Genomic DNA, 19936 nt, shown 5'->3' with positions numbered 1-19936 from the left:
GGCCTGAAGGAACTGATTTGTACAGTCAGCTGAAAAAGGGCTGTTGGGACCTTCAGTATGTAAAATTTGTATTTTCCAAAGACAGGCTGGTATTTGATAATGATGATGCAGGGTTATGATGGAGCTGATTATACTCTGCAGTTCTGGGAGATATCCCCAAATTAAAACTAAAAATAGCTGTACTTGCAACCAGAGAGAAACTTAATTGCAAAGGAGTGGAGTGTTTATTTTTATATGTTCATGAATATCTTTTGAAAATTGAAGATGCAATAAAGTAAGCCTTGTAGGGCACCTGGTTTATATTCACCCTACTTTTTCCCCATCAAAGTCTGTAATAGCTGTCACTGTAATTTTCTAGAAGCTTAAGAGCTAAGTTATTTATTTACTTACTTTTAAGGCATCTGGGTCTTTCAAATCATTGCAAAAGTTCTTTCAGGGTAATATCTGCTACCAGGCAGAACCAGGCACTGAAGCCTGGTGCTGGTGAGAGCACGTTCCCAGTGCTTCTTCTGCCCTGAGCTGCAGTTTTTTTGAGCTTTGCAGAGAATTTTGTTGCCCGTTCTGTAAAGAACAGTAACCCATTCTGTCAAGGATGGTAAATTGAGGTGTTACTGATATACTCTACCCAGAGAAACTAGGCAGTGGTGTAGTAAGCAGGAAAAGGTTTTGTGGTTACTTTTGGCATTTTTTTTTAAAGTTTATTTTGCATTAATGTCAGGAAGAGTTGAAATCTGCATAGAAAGAACCTGGACTACTCAGTAAATGAGGGTATACCCGAGATTAAAAAGTGTTTACTGCATCCTCCCAGGTGTACTCTCCTTTCAACAAGTCTAGTGAACTAGTCTTTCAACAATGCTAGTGAGCCAGTTTGTGCAGCCTCTCTGAGAGCACTTGATTTCTAAAGTAGCTGCAGAGGATGGAGGAGAATAGCAAACGTATACCAGAAATGTAAAGTATTGCCTTGTTTCAGTCACATGTAGAAGCTCAGTGTGTTCTCTTCTATTTCCCCTGTTCCCTTCAACCTCTGGGGCTGCTGACAGCCATCTCCATCCTCATGCCTCCTGTTTCCTCCTAGTTTTAACTCTGCCCATCAGGACTCACATGTTTGCCTGTCATTTCAGTTTTCATCTCATCTCCTCTTACAAGGAGGAACTGGAAGCCTTTCAATCTGGGTTGCTTTCTTTTTTCCCACCAGGTTACCTTGCCCCTGCCCCATAGCTGTACCATCTTGGTAGTCGTGAGGGAGTAGCTTGTTAAAGCTCCGCTGTTCTGTTCTCCTGCAAAGCCTTATAGTGCGTGAATATTTTCCTCCATTTACAAAATACACCCATGTATTCGGAGGCCGCATGGATTACTCCCACTCAAAGCTGTCTATGGATTATTTGTGAGGCAATTAAAAAGCAGCCAATTCTTTTGCCACGGAAAAGAGCATTAACTTTCTGTTTGGTTTGTGTTCCATCTCACAGTCATGTACCTGCAGTGCAATTTTAGTCTTCTACTCTGTGCCTGCTTTACCTGCTTAATCAGCTGGCAGATTAATTCATAAGGAATCAGAGAAGGACCTCATCACTTTCTCATGAAATATGCAGAATTCTGACAACGACAACAAACAAACAAAAAAACCTTTTCTTTAAACAATAGTTGCCCCACTATGGGTGAGCTTTTGCCTTTTAACGCAATGTAGCATTTTACAGGCTCTCACAACATAACTCTCCAGGGACACTTCTTCTAAACTAAAATACAATCTCGTAGGATATTAAAAAAAAGAAAAGTCTACAACCTGGCAGGTCGAATTAACTATTGAATTATTTATTTTACTGTGCTTAATTGCTCCTTTTTTGCTTCTCAGGTGTTGAAATGCGTTAGCATAGAGCAGAGATTTTCTATTGACCTGTTCCCCTTAAGGCTTTTGGTAGTGAGAGCTAATACTGCTGCTGCGACACCAGAAGTGGAGGGGACCAGCTAAAAGGGAGGCCGTTACTATTAATTCTCAAATGGAATTTTAAATGAAAAGCATGCGATAATTTTCCTGTATAGTTCACATATAAAATTCCACCTGCCCTGTGACAGAACCTCTTTTGTTTTTAATGGCTACTTAATGTCAATAGAAGTCAGGGTCTAGAGCCCACAACGCAGCAGAACCAATGGCTATGAAATGCTCGGAGTGCTCAGAATACACCCATGAATATTCAGTGCCAGAAGCATCCCTGCTCTTTCCTGGCTGCGGTGCCTGCGGGCAGAAAGGCAGTGGGACAGATGACCTTGCAAGGGGAAATACCAATGGCCAAGAGGAGAAAAGGAACAAGGTGGAAGGTGGCCCCAAGAAGACCACAGGACATTCTGCAGCTGTTTTATCCTTGCTCCTGGCAGGACTCAGCAAGGACAGTGGCACACAGATGTACTTAAAACCCTTGGTGCTTGTCATGTGCACTCATTTCACTCTTAGAGTAAAGGAGGATCTGCTTTCCCTCTGTCATGTTGGCTCAGAAAAACCCATGAAGACTATTTTTTTTTCTAGTACTCTTGGAAATTGCTGTTCTCTGGTCTTCAGTCCCCATTTGTTTTCTATGTACTGTGCACGTATGATGGGGAAAAGTTGGAGGTGCTTTTCCTCTGCCTGCATCTTTTTTAAACTCTAGTTTCCAGAGAAAATCATGTTGCACAGTTGTGCTGTGAGGAAAATGCATCCATCTGTCAGTCTCCTATTTCAGCCAAATTTAACAGAAGGTTAAAGGTCTGAGAGATGGTAAGTTCACAGAGGAGCTGTGGAAACAGCGACCGAATAGCGTTCAAATCAGTACTTCTACAGAGAGGCTGATAGCATGATCCCAAATAAGTTATAGGAAGATTCATAATGGAGAGAGCTGTTAAAAGTAGCCAAATACAGGGGAACTATGGATAAAAGTTTCTACCAGACCAGCTGTGTGATCTACCTGACGGGAAGGATGGTTGCAGGATACCAGATCTCATCAATCACGTTACTCGCAGACATTAGTCTCAGTCATCACTGATGCTTCATTGTATTCTGTGTCCTGTATTTTGTAGGTAATATGCTTTTAGCAGGAAAAGGTGGGAGTACAGTGGGATTTGAATGAAGTTTGGCTGAGAAGGGTAAGCGGGAACATGGTTTCTGGTGAGATGAACAATGGGAGAATGTCTAGGCTCAGGTCCTGGAGAAGCATTACAGAAAGGCTCCAGTGAGTGGGAGTATGGAAGGAGGCCAGTGTGTAACAATTTATTGGAAAACCACAGTTTTCACAGAAAACATCTCCCAGAGAAGTTGTACTTTACTGTCTGAAGGTATATTTAAGCCTGTATAGTTTGATTTTCCCCTTATTCCTCTGAAGATTTCAGCATTCCTGTTCTGACGTCTGTATGAGGTCCGCCCACTGTGTCGGCACCACGCAGGAACACGGAGCGCAGACAATTGCATCCTGGCTGGTAATTATGTTGCAGAAGGTGTAGAGCATTATGCAGACTCCTGTCTTTGAGAGATGGGAAAGAATAACATGACAAGGAGAAGAGAACTTCCCTGCTTTCTATCTGGGAACAGGAAAGAAGAGATAGCAGAGATGGGGTGTTAATTCTCTGGGTGAGAAAAAGGGACACATTGAGTGAAGGAGGGCAGGACTCAGTAAGAGAAAGGCACACAATATATTAGCAGTCATAAAGAGGGTGCTAGGAGCCATAAAAGAAGACATAATGATAGAGTATTATACTTGCTTTCTAGCTTAGGAATTGCTTTTGCACATCTCACAGAAGTAGTATCGAAGCACTGAATGAAGTTATGCAGCGCTGTAGTAATTAAAATTTTGCCAGACAAAGGCGGAGTTTCAATAAGGAAGCAGTGGAGTAAGAGGATTTCATCAAAAATTTTCAATATACCAAAGAGACAGAGACAGCCCGACATGAGAAAGAGGATCTGAAATATAAGCCGAGTATCTATCCGTCTGTGCCACGCACAGCCCATCATTATAGATTATCCCTGAAGTTGGCAGTGTTTTAAGAAGATAGAAAATGGGGTTTTTAAGGAACTAAGAAAAAGAGCTAAAGATCAAGATCCCAGGTCTATGAATAACCCTTTGCAGATACTATTTCACACTGTAATATGTAGTGCAATTTGCTATAGTGGCCTTAAGCAATGGATTCTCTAGCAAGTGTGTAAATGAAAAAGGAAGTTGATTTCCTCCTAATCTTCTACTGGCTATGGTTATCCTAACTACTTTTTAATGGAGATGTGGTTACACTTCTGTAGGACAAAGACACGAGGTCTTTTTGTTCCCAAAGAAAGTTCCTCTGTTCATGTTGCCGTGTGGTGGATCAGAAGCCAAACTGTACCTGCACTCAAGCTCCCTGCTCACACTGAGCTCACGTGGCTCTTTGGGGACCTGGCAAGGCCTGGGACATTCTTTCCTTCTAGTGAGAGAAGCTCTGAAGGTGAGGGTGAAGCTGTTTGTAGTCCTTCCCCTGTGCAGTCCCTCCCCTTTGGAGGATTCACACCTGGGAATGGGAGTCAGGACCAGGACATGCTTCATTGCAGCATCCCTGGTACCAGTCCGAGTTTGACTCGGGAAGTTTTAATTATGCAAAGGAAAGGATGTGTCTTTATTGAAGGGGTTTTTCCTCATCCACAGACTCTACCTTCACTTAGGATCAGTGTGGTAACTGAATGGGACACGTTTCAGATAGCAGAAGTGAACTAACATTGTCTGAGTAAAGAGGGCAGCATGCAGCAGATGCCACGCGGGCCCTTCCGATGCATGGGGCAGCGCCAGCTCACATACACAGGACATGCAAGAAGAGCACCTTCAACTGTTCATCTACCTAAACAACCTAGAGTGCTCATTGAGGCATCCTCATTGCTTTTCAGTGGTGCAGAAAAGAGCTATTCAGATTTGGCAGCCTAACAGCTGATCTTTAACTCTCCAGCAGGCATTTATCCTGTGTTTGCTCCAGTCTGACTGGGGGCTGCAGGGCTGAAACCTCCCTGATAGAGATGTCAGGCAGAACAGATGGGGAATTTCTTCCTCGTCTTAGAGACTGAGGAAGGGAGTAGGATTTCTTTTTTTAATAGTGGTATTTTTTTATTTTTTATTTTTAGCTCTTTGAGAACTTATTTACAGGAAAGGAACTCTGCATGAAATATTCTACAGTTGGCCTCAGTGGAGAATTACGTACATCTGTAGATCTCCTTGTCTGCATCTGAAAAATGTATATTGTCAGTGAAATCTGAGGTAGCATATAAAATCACATGCAAAATAAGCTTTCAATTTACACATCCTTTTTTCTTATGTTTCTGTGTTAAGATTTTACTTCATGGTGCCTGGCAGTGGTACAGCCAGAGTAAAATAAAGTGTTAAACCCACTGAGCCATAACGTCTAAGAGAGAATACCATATGGTTGTTCATTTATGTCTTATAAGGACTCAAGGAAGAGTCTTTGCAGAAGGAAAAGGAATTCTGGTTTGGGGGGAGAGGGGGGAGAGAAAAAGAAAGTTGGATTTTTTAATGTTAGTTCATTTTTTATTGGAGTAAAAATTTGAATGGCTATAATGGAGAGGAAAAATAAATGTACGTTTATCTCAAAACAACCTAGAGAGTGGGTTATTCAGATACCCACTTAGGAAGGGGCAGAACATAAGAGAAACTTTCCCAACACTGTCAGTTATGAAAGGGTTTGGTTTTGGACAAGTGCAGAAAAAGTGCCATTTAGGAAAAAATAAATAAATAAAAAGAAGTTACTGACAAATGCCTAGTGCAATCCTTCTGCTTATCAACTGAAAGTTATTCTGGGCCTGCTCCTCAGATGATGCAGGTTGGCAAAGCTTCCCTGGAGTGGTGAAGTTCATTGAAGCAGAGGAGCTGGACAGCAGAGGTTCTGGCCTGTGGCATGCATCTGGTTTCTTCTCTTAGACCGCATGTGCTTATTCCTATGTTGTGCCTTTTCAAAAGTCTGCTTGAAGTCAGCAGGTGGTTTTACATATTTAACGGGTGAATTATATAATCATGTGTGCTGAGGAGCTCATTACTAACTTGTTTTAATCTTTTTTTTTCTTTTTTTTTTTTAAATCTGGAAGAAGCTGTTCTTTTTAGTGTTGTTGAAAATCAGACTTCCCCATTGGCATGAGCTCTGTTGCAATCTGATAAGGATGTAACACAGCATAAAACTTGTGTTTGCTCTTATGTCTCCTGGGGTTCAAGCTGCTCTGCGTTGGCCCAATATTAAACAGAGAATGCATATATGTTCAGAGACAGACTTACAATGGGATTAGAGAAGCAAGTATGCTCACAGCATGACCTCTGCCTTTGCTCTCAGTCTTCTTAGAAGCTTATTTTGTTCTCTGGGTTAAATTCTGCCTTCCAACTCTTTTCTGAACTGTAATGTTTATCTTGGGAGCACTTACTCTTTGAAGCCTGCAGTACTGGCATTGCTTGCACTCCCTTAGAAGTCAACCTGGGTGCTCAACACCTTGGAAATTCCAGAGTTTGACCTGCTTCTTATTGCATGGGTAGGCAAAAACATGAAATGCATGGGCTCTATTTAGAGATACGCCCAACAGTCTCTGACAAATCAACACATCCTTTAGCTCCTGATGAGAGATTCCTTCCACAAACCCCCCAGGACAGTTTCTGTAAGGAGGAGTCACTTACTGCATTACCTGCTACGGGTGTCAATGTTCCTGTGGGAAGCCCACCAGAATTATGGTAAAGCCGTATCTGCCTTCTGGCTTTTCAACCATGTACAGTCCCAGTACTCAGTCACAGGACTGAATCCTGGGAATGAGACATTTGCAGTGTGTTACTATATTTCAGGAGCCGCTTCGGAGAAATAAAACCCAAGTGAAAATAGTCATTAGCTTAGCAGAGTCTATGAGAGAATTAAATTTACAGTCCTCTCTCTTCTGGCTTTATCCATTCACTAGCAATATATTCAGAGGGGGAGGACAACACTGACAAATATATACTTTTAATGGGGATAGAAGGGAGGAACTTCTTTGTCACTCAAATTCTAGCCCAAATTGTCTGCTTGGTTTTTATAAGGTGGGGAAAAACAAACAAACAAGCCTGGATGAGGCTAAGCACTACCTATAAAGCTGAATCTTGTGATTATATTTAGTTTACTGAAATCCGTCATGTCTGTGAATATGCCTGGGAGAATTTTTCCTCTTGCTCCAGTAAATAACTTGTCAACAATGTATGCTGCTCTGTTCCCATAAAGTATGTTTACTCATATACAAGCTAGGAACCTAGTATTTTTTTTGCATCTGTGAAAAACAGGGATGAATCTCAAAATTCACATCTGGCTTGTGTACCTAATTAGGCAGGGCTGAATCCTGCCTCACTGCCAGCAGCGGCCATGTGGAAAGGAAATACTCAAACACCATATTGCAGCTCATCAGCACGGCACGGCGAACTCACTTGGACTTCAGCAACCTCTTCCTCTCAGTCCTTTTTGTCCACGGAGCTGCCAGGAGCACCTGACTTCTCCAGACGCTCAGTGGAGAAGACGAGACATGAGGAAAGCAAAGAAATGAACATTGGCATCTATAAAAAGGATGAGTAAATCCACATAAGAATGTAGCAGCTTAAAATAAAGGAAAAAATCAGAAATGGTGAGGAAAGATTTAATCATAATCCTTTCAAAAACCTTAAGCAATTACACAAAGCCAGAATTACCACCAAAGTTGACAAAGGATTTGATGCCAGTGCAGCTCAGCCTGCAGACACAAGGCTACCGTGCAAGTCTGCTGAGGCCAGTAGAGCTACTCCAGGGCTGAACTTGGCTAGCAGTGAATAGCAATTAAAAAAAAAAAAAAGACTTATATTTCATGGATTAAGATAAGCAATGTAAACACAGTCTATTACCCTTTCCTGTTGAAGCTCGTACTACTACCTCAATAGACAGACTGGCTGTTACCTCGGGATCTTGGCAGGTAGAAAAACAGCACGAGCAATGGTGGTGGTGCAGAGGGCGTTTGCAGAATCTGGGATGTGAATGTTCCTGTAGATCCCACTGCAGTGTGCTGGGGCTTGGTGTTTGAATACCCCCTTGCTATTTCTGCTGTCCCTGGTTGGGCAAGGGAAGCTGAGAAACGTGACAGATGTACAAGGTTTAGCTGAGAAGTCGCTCCGTTTTGAGTTTTGTCAAGTAACAGAAGAACTCTGCGCCGGATTTGTTCGTTCCCTCTCTGACTCAGTCTGCTCTCTGGAGGATGTAATCCCTCTGCTCTGTGATAACTCTTGTCATTATGTGTACCAAATCTGCTAAAGCGATGTCCAGGGGCTTCGGAGGTGGGTCTGTGGCAATACCCAAGGGCTTCTGAAATGCTATTTGGGTCAATTTTATAACAAGGCTCCAGCTTCAAGTGCTCCACAAGGACAGTGACCTCCTCCAAGGTCATTTTTTTCCCCACATCTGCAAGGAGGACTCCTCCTCTACAGGTTAATTAGTGGCCTGTCGTTAACAACATCTGTGCCTGTTGTTCGGTATTTTGAAAACCTTCATTTCAGATGCCAGAAGGGTGTGGGAGAGCCTCCTGCTGATGTTATGCATGGGGATTACCACGGCTGAGCACGGTGGCACCTGATTAGCGATGGGAGAAGCGTGGCTGGCTGACATCTGCCTCTAGGCTGATGAACAGAGATAACATTATGGAAATAACAAACTAGATTCATCTTTTTTGCATTCTTCCCTGCTTTATTGGAGTTGCAAGGGTTTTTCTGCTGGACACCCGCTGTTTTTTAAAGCACTTAATCTCATAGCTATAATCTCATATTAATAACGAAAGCGGCTTACCCTGATTTGGTAGGTCACATTGGCTTTTTAGGGAGGTTCATGTGTGTGGCCTAAAGACTTTATGAATTGGCATTACAGATAATGTACTGCACTGTCCTGACTCTCTCTCAGGTATTTCTTGTCTCTCCCACTAAAAATAAAAATAAAAATCTTGGTTTTGCCCGGGGTGCAGCTCTTTAAATGCTTCTCTGGAGGCCTTTAGCGCCTTACAGGAGTGGACTTCGGTAGCAGAGGTACTGCACCAAAAACTGCAGACAGGCAGTAGTAAGACAGACTTCAAACCAGTCCAGTCATGAGGGATGCCTTGATTTATTTTCAGAATAAATGAAGTAGAGTAACAACGCTGCACATGTTGCATAAGAGATGAACATCTAATGCATAACATTCCTGGCCAGGCCTTCAGAGAGAAGACAAGGGGGATTTCTGCAGCTTGCAGTGGGGTACTTCTCTTCCCACCACGCGTGTGATCATCCTTTTTATTAAAATTTACATGTTCTGCACTATTGGCATCCAGCTGATTAAATTCAAGTGTCCTTTTTCTAGAGGATTCCAGATAAAACTAGCTTAACTCTCTTCAGCTTCTTTCCAAATGAAATGCTGCAACGCCTTGCATTTTCTTCAGTCATGCCTTTATTTTGCATGGTTTTGTGATGCTTTATCTGCAGTAGCTCCTCCTTGATACTCAAAGGTTTCACTGAATCTGTCTCTTTTTACAGAAGTGAGAGGGGTAAAAAAAATACAAAGCAAACAGTTCATGGCCTCATGTAAGCAATATGGAGTCTGTGTACACAAAAGAGAAATATTTTGGCTGTATTTGAGTACAAAGAAAAAGCTGTGTGTTAGTTCAGACTGAGACAATGCAGAATGAAAATGGAGGTTGAATTAATTTCATAACTTGTCCCTTTCTGTTGGTCTGCACAAGAAAATACATGTTAACAAACAAAATATAACAGAATATGAAACAACAAATTGAAAGCACAGGAGAATGATTGCCTTTTAACCAACAACGAAAGTATAATGAGAAAAGATCAGTGTTCAACTCCTACTACCCCTGTGAATCACAGCAAGCCACCCTTCCCTCAGAGAAGATACATGTGAGAGCTCTGCAGAATCTTCAAAGTTTATTTCAAGAGGAAACAGTTACAAAAGAACAAGCTGGTGTCTGTTCCTAGTACTGCTTTGAGAAGTGCTTTCCACCCTTATGTAAGTTTGCTGCCTTTTTGGATCTGTTTCTCTCAAAATTCTTAGCAACTTCAGACTACCTTGGTCAGAAATGGGTGTTTGCACTGAAGCTTTTTACTTTCCCGAAACACTTTGGGAAGTAGCTGCTGTTGAAAGCACATTGATGTTTTAAAGCCTTTTGAAATGATGGCACATTTCCTGCATCTTGCTACTTTTGCACCATCTGTCTACTGAGACCTTCTTATTGCCAGAGAGGTTTTAGAAGGTATAATGCAGCCATGCTTGTCATCCAAGCTAGATCCAGTGGGGTCAGTCCTTAGAAAACAAGATTAAAACCTTTGAGTAACCTTCAGATTGATTCAGTCCCTTTTTGTTCTTCAGGCCCTGTAAGCAAGAGGCATCCCGGTGGTGTAGACGTGAAGGGATTATTTAGTTATTCTCAATGCTTGCCCATTGCACGCTGAAATGACAGTGTCCAGGCATCGGAATAAGTGTTTGGGAAACGTTGTGTTGTTAAACCCTGGTACAGCTCCTGAGAGGCAATAATTAGTGTGCTGTTGGTACATGAATTATGCCACACCAAACCCCAGCCTCTTTGCTCTATGGCAGTGACCTGCACTCGATCCTGCCCCACTGGGTTACGGGCTGCCATCTTACTGGTTTCTCCTCTCAGTATCGAAGAACTTCGTTTTATCAGACTGCAAAGAGGGGCTTGGGGTAACTGGGTGGCTGTAAAACATTTTCCTCTTTTTATTGTTCTCAGGGTGGAACCTGCACTTACCCGGATCAAAGAGGATCGGAAGCGGATCATCTTACCAGCGATTGACAACATCAAGTACAACACTTTTGAAGTGCAGCAATATGCCAACGCAGCCCACGGCTATAACTGGGGCCTCTGGTGCATGTACATAATCCCGCCGCAGGACTGGCTCGATAAAGGCGATGAGTCAGCTCCCATCAGGTAAATCTCCCATGCACTGTCACTCTGGTACTAAGGACGTCTCCACATCAACTGTCTGCCAAGGGGGAATTCAAGTGAAGCAAGGCTGGAGGCTTTTGTACAGGGATAGTAAAATGAAACTGAGGAAAACAGATGGCTCTACAAAGCTGTCGATGCATGTGTCACATCTCAGAGCTGCACCGCAGTGTGCATAGAAGTGCGTGTGCTCTAGTTGTGAAAATGTGATTCAGGTTCATGTTGTGTCCCTTAGTGGGACAGCAGGATCTTTTTCACCTAGGCTTTTATTTTCTAAACGGACTGTGGCATGTGTAATGAGCCAGATAAACATTGTGTGTATGAGAGACGAAGGTATTTTGTATGTGATTACAAGGAGGCTGCCTTCACTTTGGGTCTGTAGGCAGCATTCTTGGACATCAGCCCAAACCAGAGCTTCCCAGCAGCACAAGTAGGAGATGTGTTAGCCTTGTCTTGTTGGAGAGTTGCTCTTTTTTTGGAGAATTTTACATATGTTCTGAGTTTTCCCCCTGGATGAATTTTAAAATAAGACTGGACCATATAAGCAGAGTATCATTTTATTTTCTCTATAAGGTAACATTTTGCCTTACAGAAATGGAATTTTCTAAGGAAATACTCTTTCAGGAACTATGATAACAGTTTTGAGAATTGTTTAGAGGGATAACAGGAACTGATGAGAAAGGGACTTTCTTTCCCCTTCATTTGAAAGTTCACATCTAACCTTGCTTCTCTGATGCAGGTGCTTGTCTCACAGCTCCTCTGAAAAATGCCATGCTGGGTGAAGGGTACCCCTTTTAGCAACAGACGAAATAAATGCTAAAAAATATGTAGCTCAACTATGCACTTTTGGTTTCTCCGCCCTGTTTTTGAGCTTTCTTAGGAAGGATACAAACTGCCACCTTAGAGACATCTTCATCCTGATGTATACCAGCTCCATCCTAAAGTGAACTAAACCTGCATTGTATGGTCCCAATGCACGCTCTGGCACAGAAGGTGATATACTTCCCTTCCAGCATAGAACCTGAGTTGTTGGGTCCCAAGAAGTCTATTCCCAATCCATCCAAGCAACTTGAACCAACACGTCCATCTGGAAGGGCCCAAGTGGTCTTTTGGGAGTGAGAGAACGCAGACGGACTGCTCACATTTCTAAGACTGGTTGGCTGGAACCATCTCACAGGATCTGGCCCTCATACAGGAAATAATATTTCAGTCCATATTTGAGCAAGTGTTGCAAGTTGCTTTTAGGTTCATTCGCATGCCCCGTGACTGCAAAACAGAGCTGTGCAGTGACATTAACCTTACTTACCACAGGACAGCCCAGTCCTTCCTCGCTGACCCTTTGCTCGGCTTGAAACCTCAATAAGCAGTAAAGTAATTACTTAGGAAATCGGTTTTCTTGGATAACATGCCCTGTCCTCCTGTCATTGTTTTAAAAGTGCAGGTGTTTTATATCTATTTCACTCAGCTCTGAGAAACAGATTATTGAAGAAGAAAAATTAATCAGCCAAGCTTTCACTCCTGAAATCAGGGTTTCAGCCTTTTATTCCCGAAAGGTTTTGCACACTTCATTACTTCCAGTTTATATGTGAAATCACTGTATTAATTTTCACATCGGTTGTTCTTGTATTTGAGTATCTTCTGTTCAGGAGAACATTGTCAAAGATCAGATAAGACTGAACCAAGAGGTTAAACCTCAGCAACTTCCTTAGACACGATTTTCAGTGCACTATTTTCAGGTAGCTAGTGCACTCTCTAAAGCATGGAATTCCGCAAAGAACTTCTGGAAATTCAGCTACAGGTCTTTTTTAATAGAGAATAAGGAATCTTATCCCCGTGATGCTGTGAGAAGTGTTAGTTTTCTTTCAGCAATACGGGACCTGATTTACCACGGGCTCTCCTCGGGTTTACGGTCAAGCTCTTGCCAGAGTTACACTGGCACGGAATTGGAGTGATACAGAAGTGAATAAGGTCCAAAAACTCAGGCACTGAGTAGTGTTGCAATCTGATGCACATAAGCAGCTGGCTCCCAAGAGCAGTGATTTTCTTCTGAGCAGAAACCCTCCAGTTCACCAGTGCATAAACTGCACAGAGAGAGACGAGATGAGCAGCACGAGAAGGAGAGCACCTGACCCTTGCTGACAAATACCAGGAGCACCGAGATGTTCTTGGTATGGAAGGCTCTCTCCTGCAAATCACGAATTACATGCCCTAAAATGCAGAGACGTCAATGTTGAACCGTGAACACTTACACGGCTCCCTGGGAATGTGTGCTTTGAAGGCAGTGATCGAGGAGAGCAGAGCACTTGCTTTATAGCCACACTGCCCTGATTTCTGATGGAGTAGCACCTGAGTGGATTTGCCAAAGCATTTGGCTGTGCTGTTGTGTGCTGTTGGGTTATGCCTGGCTATAGAAATACAATGCAATTTTGTGGCTTTTCAATGAGATGCCAGTGTAATTATGGTAATGGAAAGAATGAAAGTGTGAATGTTATTGATGAAAAGGATCAGGAAGCCTGTATTGAGATTTGAAAGCATGCATGATAAGAACTTACTAACTGTAAAAATTTAAGGTACATTTTCAGAAGGAAGGGGAAATCAGAAAAGTAAGCAGACTTCTTAAAAAATCTCTGTAGGTTCGGGACAGGGTTTGGTTTTGTAACCAGCTTTCTGCACGGTGCACTGCAACGATGATTTCTGTTTCAGTCCGGTTTGGCAGGCAGGCAAACTGGTCCACATTGGCAGCATTTGGATCCCTGTGTCTGTTCAGTGCATTCATAAGATGGTTCATCAGCACAAAAACTGCAAGTTTATTCTGTCCTTGCTGATACTGTCTCCCCTAAGGCTTCCTTTGACACCATCTTTAGCAAGTAGGGGTTTGTTTTGCGTCTTTCTGTTCTGTAAAAGAAAAGGCTAATAACTAATAACCCTAAGATTGGTTATGTGAATTATTGCTGAATTCTTACTCCCAGATCTCCAAAGGGATTAAAGATTTTCAGTGGAAAATATGTGGCCTGGTATCAGAGAGGATCAGAGCCCTGGCATTTCTGATGTTTACATTGTATGAATAAATATCCTCGATCTGCAGAATTGGATGAGATATTTAGGAAGTAGAGTCCAATTCCTGTTTTCTTCTGGGATTACACAACAGATGTGCTTTACTTCTCCTTTTCTCAGAAGTTTGTTGCTTGAAGCCTGATCGTCTACTTTCTTGAACACTAACAGTCATGCAATGCTATTGAGAGCCTTGCTAGGAAGGAGCAGGAACTGCCCTTCAAGTCTGTGGGACACCATATAGGCAGTCATGTCAAGTGCACACCGTAAAATGTCAGACCAGCTGTTGTGGTCCAAGTGACCAAAGGAATGTGGCCTTGAAGTGCAAACAAAGGTAAAGACCTAGCAAGAATGAAGTGTCAGATTTTGTAAAGATTTCTGGTACAGTTCAAAGTCAATTCTTTTTTTTTTTTTTTCCATGTTAATAGTCTGAAATTCAGAACAATTGATGTTCCCCTTGCTTCCGCAGGCAATCCATTTTGCATGTTTGACATTTAAGATGTAAGATGTCTCTAACGTGAAGATTTGAATGAGGATTGGTATTTTGACACGCTGTGTCCATCACATCATTTTCCATTTGTGTTCCTGAGAACACGCTTTCCAAAAACGTCCTTATCATCTGGCAACAAACCGTGTAACAAAGGATCCCATTTCAGAGGATTTCTAATGAATTTGACTATGCAGTGAAAGGGGCTGGATTTTTTTCTCTGTACAAAAGATACTCCTGGATTTTGGAGCAGCAAGGAAGGTGCCTGGTATCCTGAGCTCTGGCTGGTCTTCCCTCGCCTGCCGTGATGTTGATGGAGAGCTCTGTTTGGTTTCATGATCTGCAGCCACTAACACTGGGGTCGTTAGTCAGCCTCACTCGGCCGAGCGTTGCACAGCTTTCTGCATTATCTTCATCCAGCAGCAGCGGTGCAGCTCGTTGTTGCATATGTTCTCACTTACTGCTTTAATATGCTACAGCTTGGTAATGCAATGAACGTGTGTGCACACACCAAGTCGGCCACTCCAGAAAGTACGTGTGTCTTGTGCACGTATAGGAGTGAGCGTCTGACATGCCTACGGTGAGGCTAAAGCTGCCTGCTTTAGCTGGGAGCGGGCATGCCCATGTCACCTGCAAGTTAGACGTTGTGCTGCTGTGTCGTAGAGGTGGTGATGCAGCCGTCTACGCTGCCCGGGGAAGAAATCCATCTGTGTACGTGAGCTTAGGAAGGGGTTCAGCTGTAAAGTCTGTTGGGATAAACCACGCAGTCATGTAATAATACAACTGATGGCTGTTAGTTGATTGATTGTGGCCATCTTTTCATGTGCTGGTTCACAGGAGCCTGTAACAGAGCAGGTTTTTTTTTCATAGTCCAGGTTCTGACAGGTGTCTGCCTGTTCCAAAAAATATACTTCTGTGGGGCATCAAAATGTTATTCTGCATCCCTATTCCCCTGCCAGGCATTCCTAGCCAAGCATTCTGAGTTGCTTTTTTTTTTTTTTTTCTCTTGCTATGTCTCTCCAAAGGAGTTAGCACACCTTCCTTTCATTAAGCTTGTCAGGTTTTTTCCTGCAGCTCCTGAACAGCAAATTTGTCCTTGAGTTCTGTTCTCACGGCCTGGTGTGACTCTTTTATTGCAAAAGACATGATTTGTAAGAAAAAATAAATGCTTATGCAGTCTTCCCCACTTATCTGTCAGGTCATGGTTGAGGTGCTGCTTTGGAACCTGAATCAAAGCAATGTTCTGCCAGGAGAGGTGGAAAACTCAGACATGGTGTGTGATAAGTCATTTCAACCTCTTTCTCCTATCTCTGTGTATACATTTATGTTTATATATTTTTCATAATTATTTTCATGTTTATATTTGTATATTTAAGTGCTTTTGCAGGTCAGTTGTCCTGGATGTGGGACTTACAGCATGCTCTGAAAACTGCTTCAACTTGACCTGATTGCAGGCAAAGTGACCTTAAGGCAGGGGGAGAGAGGTGTGTGAGGAGGAAATGCTGTGGTTTCACGTGCAGTGTGTCAGTCTGGTGCTCAGCCCTTTCTCCTTCGCTTGTTCCTGACGAAGCCCCCAGGCAGCATCCTTCAGCTGCCCACGGAGGGAAGGAGGGCGATGCACCTGGCTGGAGAAACCGGTATGGGCACCCGCTGCAGCTCTGCCAACAGAGCCATTCTCCCGGAGGTCTTGCTAAAATAAAACACCCTCGATTCAGACCTAGAGCAAGTGGCTTTCGCTTCTCTGCCCCTGGAGCCCACCTGGCAGCAGGCACTGCTCCCTTCCATGCGGTGCCTCTCCCCCCACGTAGCCACCCACGCGGTACCTGCTGCAGCAGCAGGCGGGGAGGGAGGGAGGGAGATTTGCTGCCGTGAAGTGCTGCTTTCACTGCTTCCTCCCTTTCCCCAGGGCAATATGCAGAATAATCTCTCTCCCCTATCTCCCTTGCTACAGCCATGCCATCTAGTAATTTCCACAAATTGACCGTGCTGTATCTTTCACCAGCGCAGAATCAATAGTATTCTGTGCTGCCTTGTAAGGTTTTAACTGTAAAAGCCATTTTACTGTGTTTCCTGTTATCCTTTTACTGCTGCTGTTGATTATAATTAAAGCTTATAGCATCCTCAGTTGTGTGAGAGAATATTGCACAGATCAATTAATTCTCTCAACACCTTTGAGGTGTTGGTAATGAACAGTACACGTCCAACTGCTGTTTCGTGATAACTTCCTTCTAAAAATGTCACTGTTTTACTACAAAGTCCATGACTAAAGGAAAAAGGTCCTTTTCTATACAGCAGCTGTGGTTTAAGTTAATCTGTTTCACTTTGCAGCTGTGAAGTGCTAAGGGCATGCACCTTCTCACTTGCCACCCCTTGGCCAGGGATAAGAGTTTAAGACATGTTAACACAGTTGCTTTTGCTTGTGTGTTTGTTTCTGACTTGCAAGGGGAGTGCTTGTTGTGCTGTATTGAAAGCAGTAGATGTACTGGAGTTTTCCAGGTACTGGAGGAACCAGAGGTGACAGCCAAGTGGGGGTCTCGTGCTTTGGGGGGGACAGGATTTCTAAATGTATTTGCAATACGTCAGTGTTATACCGCAGTCTAATATAAAATAAAAAAGCTGTTTGAAGTGCTTTTAGAAATGAATTTTAAGGCTTTTAAGCTGCTGAGGCAGTTCAGAAACTTTTACCCAGTATTATTGTCTGTGCTTTGCAGACAGAGAGACAGAGGCCGAGGGAGGTGGCTCACTGAGGAATGACGGGGCGGGGAGCAGAGCCGAGGTCCCAGCCTCGCAGCACCGTTCCCAGCTCGCTGGGCTGTGCGATCGCATCGCGCTTAGTTTACAGTTGGGTCACTCAAAGCGCGGGGAAGTTAAGGGCCTGGGCTTGATGAGGACTGAATGTCCAAAACTCTGGTCAAACCTGATGGAGGTGTTGACGTGCACTGTTCAGAAAATGCAGTGTTGTGCATCCTAGGCAATTTCTTCCATTGCATCAGGATGTGGCCAGGGCAAAGCCTCGGGTTTGTCATTTCATTTCCCCTGCACTGACCACGCTCTCCTTCAGCTTCTGGGGTTGCAGCTGTGCTGCTGCACAGATGTGCAGTGGCTGTAGGAAGCCAAATTCAAGTGGAGAAAAACACTGACAGTGGCAGTTTTTAACTGGCATCTCTGAAAAGCTGGATGTGGTTCCTTCTGCGATTGCATCGCTTTTGTTGCTTGTTCCTGAACACACTTTTTTCTGAATATGCCGTGAAGGCTTGTGGGGCCTGCCTGCATTTGCATATATCAAATGAGGAGAAATAAAACCTGGAAGAGAGAGAGAGAGAGCGTTGCAACAGCAGTCCTCAGTGGCATTTGTCTGAGAGTAATGACTATGTAGTTGCATCCAAAATGTATTTCCCACCCCCATTCAATTAACAGGTTGGTGTTTTAATGGACAGAGCTGGCGGCTGTAAAAATCCATCCCCCAGGGAGAGAGATTCGAGCACCTGAGAGCAGTCTGCAGAGCCGAGATATAACACTCCTCAATAGGAAAGAAGGAGAAACATCCTCCTGGGAGCATGCTACTGCTTTAAGGAACTGCCTCTGGAGGATTTTTTTTTTAGGGGGTTGGAAAGAGAGTGGGTCTAACCCCAAACTAAAGCTCAGTTTTAGAAAGCAGTGATGCCCTAGCATTCATCCAGTGAAGCCTTGTTCTTAGCTTTAAATGCATAAAAAAGCAAATGAAGAAAGTGCCTTGTGCTTCTTCTCCCCACCTCCTTCTCTTTTTGTCATGGTTAAAGCTTAAGAAATACCTAAACAATCCCTCAAAGGCTTATTTAATTTCAGAGCTACTGAATTTCCTTTCCTTTGGACATGCCCTTCTTTTATTTCAGTTTCCAGTCAAAATTTATTCCCTGGGAGCCTAAAAATCATTTTTCAATGATGCAGGATCTCAGCCTTTGTTGAGGCAAGTCTGTCTTCAGGCATGACTCTAGGAGCTATAAACAGGAAGACACGTTTTAGCTGATAATTTGCATTTACAAATTCCATCCATCTCACAAAAATCCCGGTGTATAAGTACATGCATAAAGAGAAGAGGGACGTGTCCTGCCGAGAGCGCCCAAGAGACTGATCCAACAGACAGCAGCACCAAACAGAGACGTGCTGGCGTTTCTTGCGCGTGCAGGAGGGGGACTGGGGGCTGTGGGAGAGGCCCGAGCACCGAGAGCGCTGGTGGTGCCCTGCAGCAGTTTGTTTGTAGGATTTGTGGCATCTGGCCTCAGTTTCCCCCAGCCTTTTGGAATGAGTGGCTGCAGGGAGCTAGCCGAGAGCCCCACTTTGGTCCCAAGTCATCTGTGAAAGCCAAGTGCTTGCCTTTGTAAATGTCGCTGACTCCTACCTCGGCAGCTTGTGATCCAGGGAGTGCGTCTTACTCTAGGGGGGAACGTGAGAGTTAACTGAGCTATTTCGGCTTCTTTGTCAGAAACGGTGCCGATCAAATGTGTTTCTATCAACAGCTGCCTTTTCCAATTATGCGGAGAAAACAAGAGAGGGATAGTGTGCACTGCAGCATAGGCCTGTAATGATCTGAGAGGCTGCAATGGCTTTCAAACAGAGAAAAAGTGAAAGGGAGAGACGCTGAAACAGTACCAGTAATGTGAGCGCTACAGCAGAGTCCATTACAGCTAAGTAATAGGAGTGTTTCAGCAAATGAACCTTTTCAAGGGTACCAAATAGTTCCTGCCACAGGTCGGACTGTGTTCTGCAATGTCGGGTATGCATTAGGGGCAAAGGATTGTTTTATCTCACTACACCTCGGCCGTTCCTTTGAAGCCTTTTAACCTCCTGCTGTAGAGATGATGTACTCCCGGTGAGATAAGGACCTCGTGCTAGCGCCATTCCAGCAGCTACCTGCTGCTGCCAGTGGGATCCACCAATACCTGGGTAAAAAGGGTCTTCCTTTCCCCAGCCAGGGCGGTTTTTCACATGTGTATGAAACTGCCTTGTGACTATGTTTATTAGATGCCACTGGTAAATATCTTGTGAATAGTTTTCTGTACAAATTGGAGAAACATGCGGCTATCTCAGACACATAAAATAAACATGTAAGTATTAATAATGTAACAGCTGCACCAAGGCTGAAATTTCTGTTAAAGTTGACTCCAAGAAGTGCAGACTTCATACCATGATTGATCCATGGCTCTTGGCATGCCCTTCATTTTCATATGGGAGTAAGGGGAGTCATCATTTCTGACAAAGCTTGTTTTGCTGGGCATTCATCTTCAAATAAAGTGTTGTCTAGTCCTTGTGCTACTCAGTGTGGCAGCGAACTTCAGCTCCAGCACAGAGGTTGTGTCTATAAACCAAAGGAAAAACAGCCTGATGTTTCACTTGCACGCATGGGGTACTTGAATTCACATCTTGTGACTGTCTCATGGACAGCTGGCATCTGGCAGTGTGCTAAT

General features: G+C 43.6%; 1 protein-coding gene across 3 annotated transcripts in view; it reads left to right on the top strand.

Annotated features, from left to right (window-relative positions):
* The window catches only part of GALNT9 (polypeptide N-acetylgalactosaminyltransferase 9), a 243193-nt gene that overhangs the window by 152908 nt on the left and 70349 nt on the right, over nucleotides 1-19936 (top strand). For all 3 annotated transcript variants that reach the window (XM_080558977.1, XM_080558978.1, XM_080558976.1), the window contains one exon: nucleotides 10742-10939. In XM_080558977.1, the coding sequence (XP_080415103.1) occupies nucleotides 10742-10939 (198 nt within the window). The remainder of the gene's footprint in view (nucleotides 1-10741; nucleotides 10940-19936) is intronic.

Source organism: Anser brachyrhynchus (genome assembly GCF_964034855.1).
Source record: "Anser brachyrhynchus genome assembly, chromosome: 17".
NCBI lineage: Eukaryota > Metazoa > Chordata > Aves > Anseriformes > Anatidae > Anser > Anser brachyrhynchus.
The sequence above is the reverse complement of the archived record's forward strand: the minus strand, read 5'-3'. Positions and strand labels throughout refer to the sequence as shown.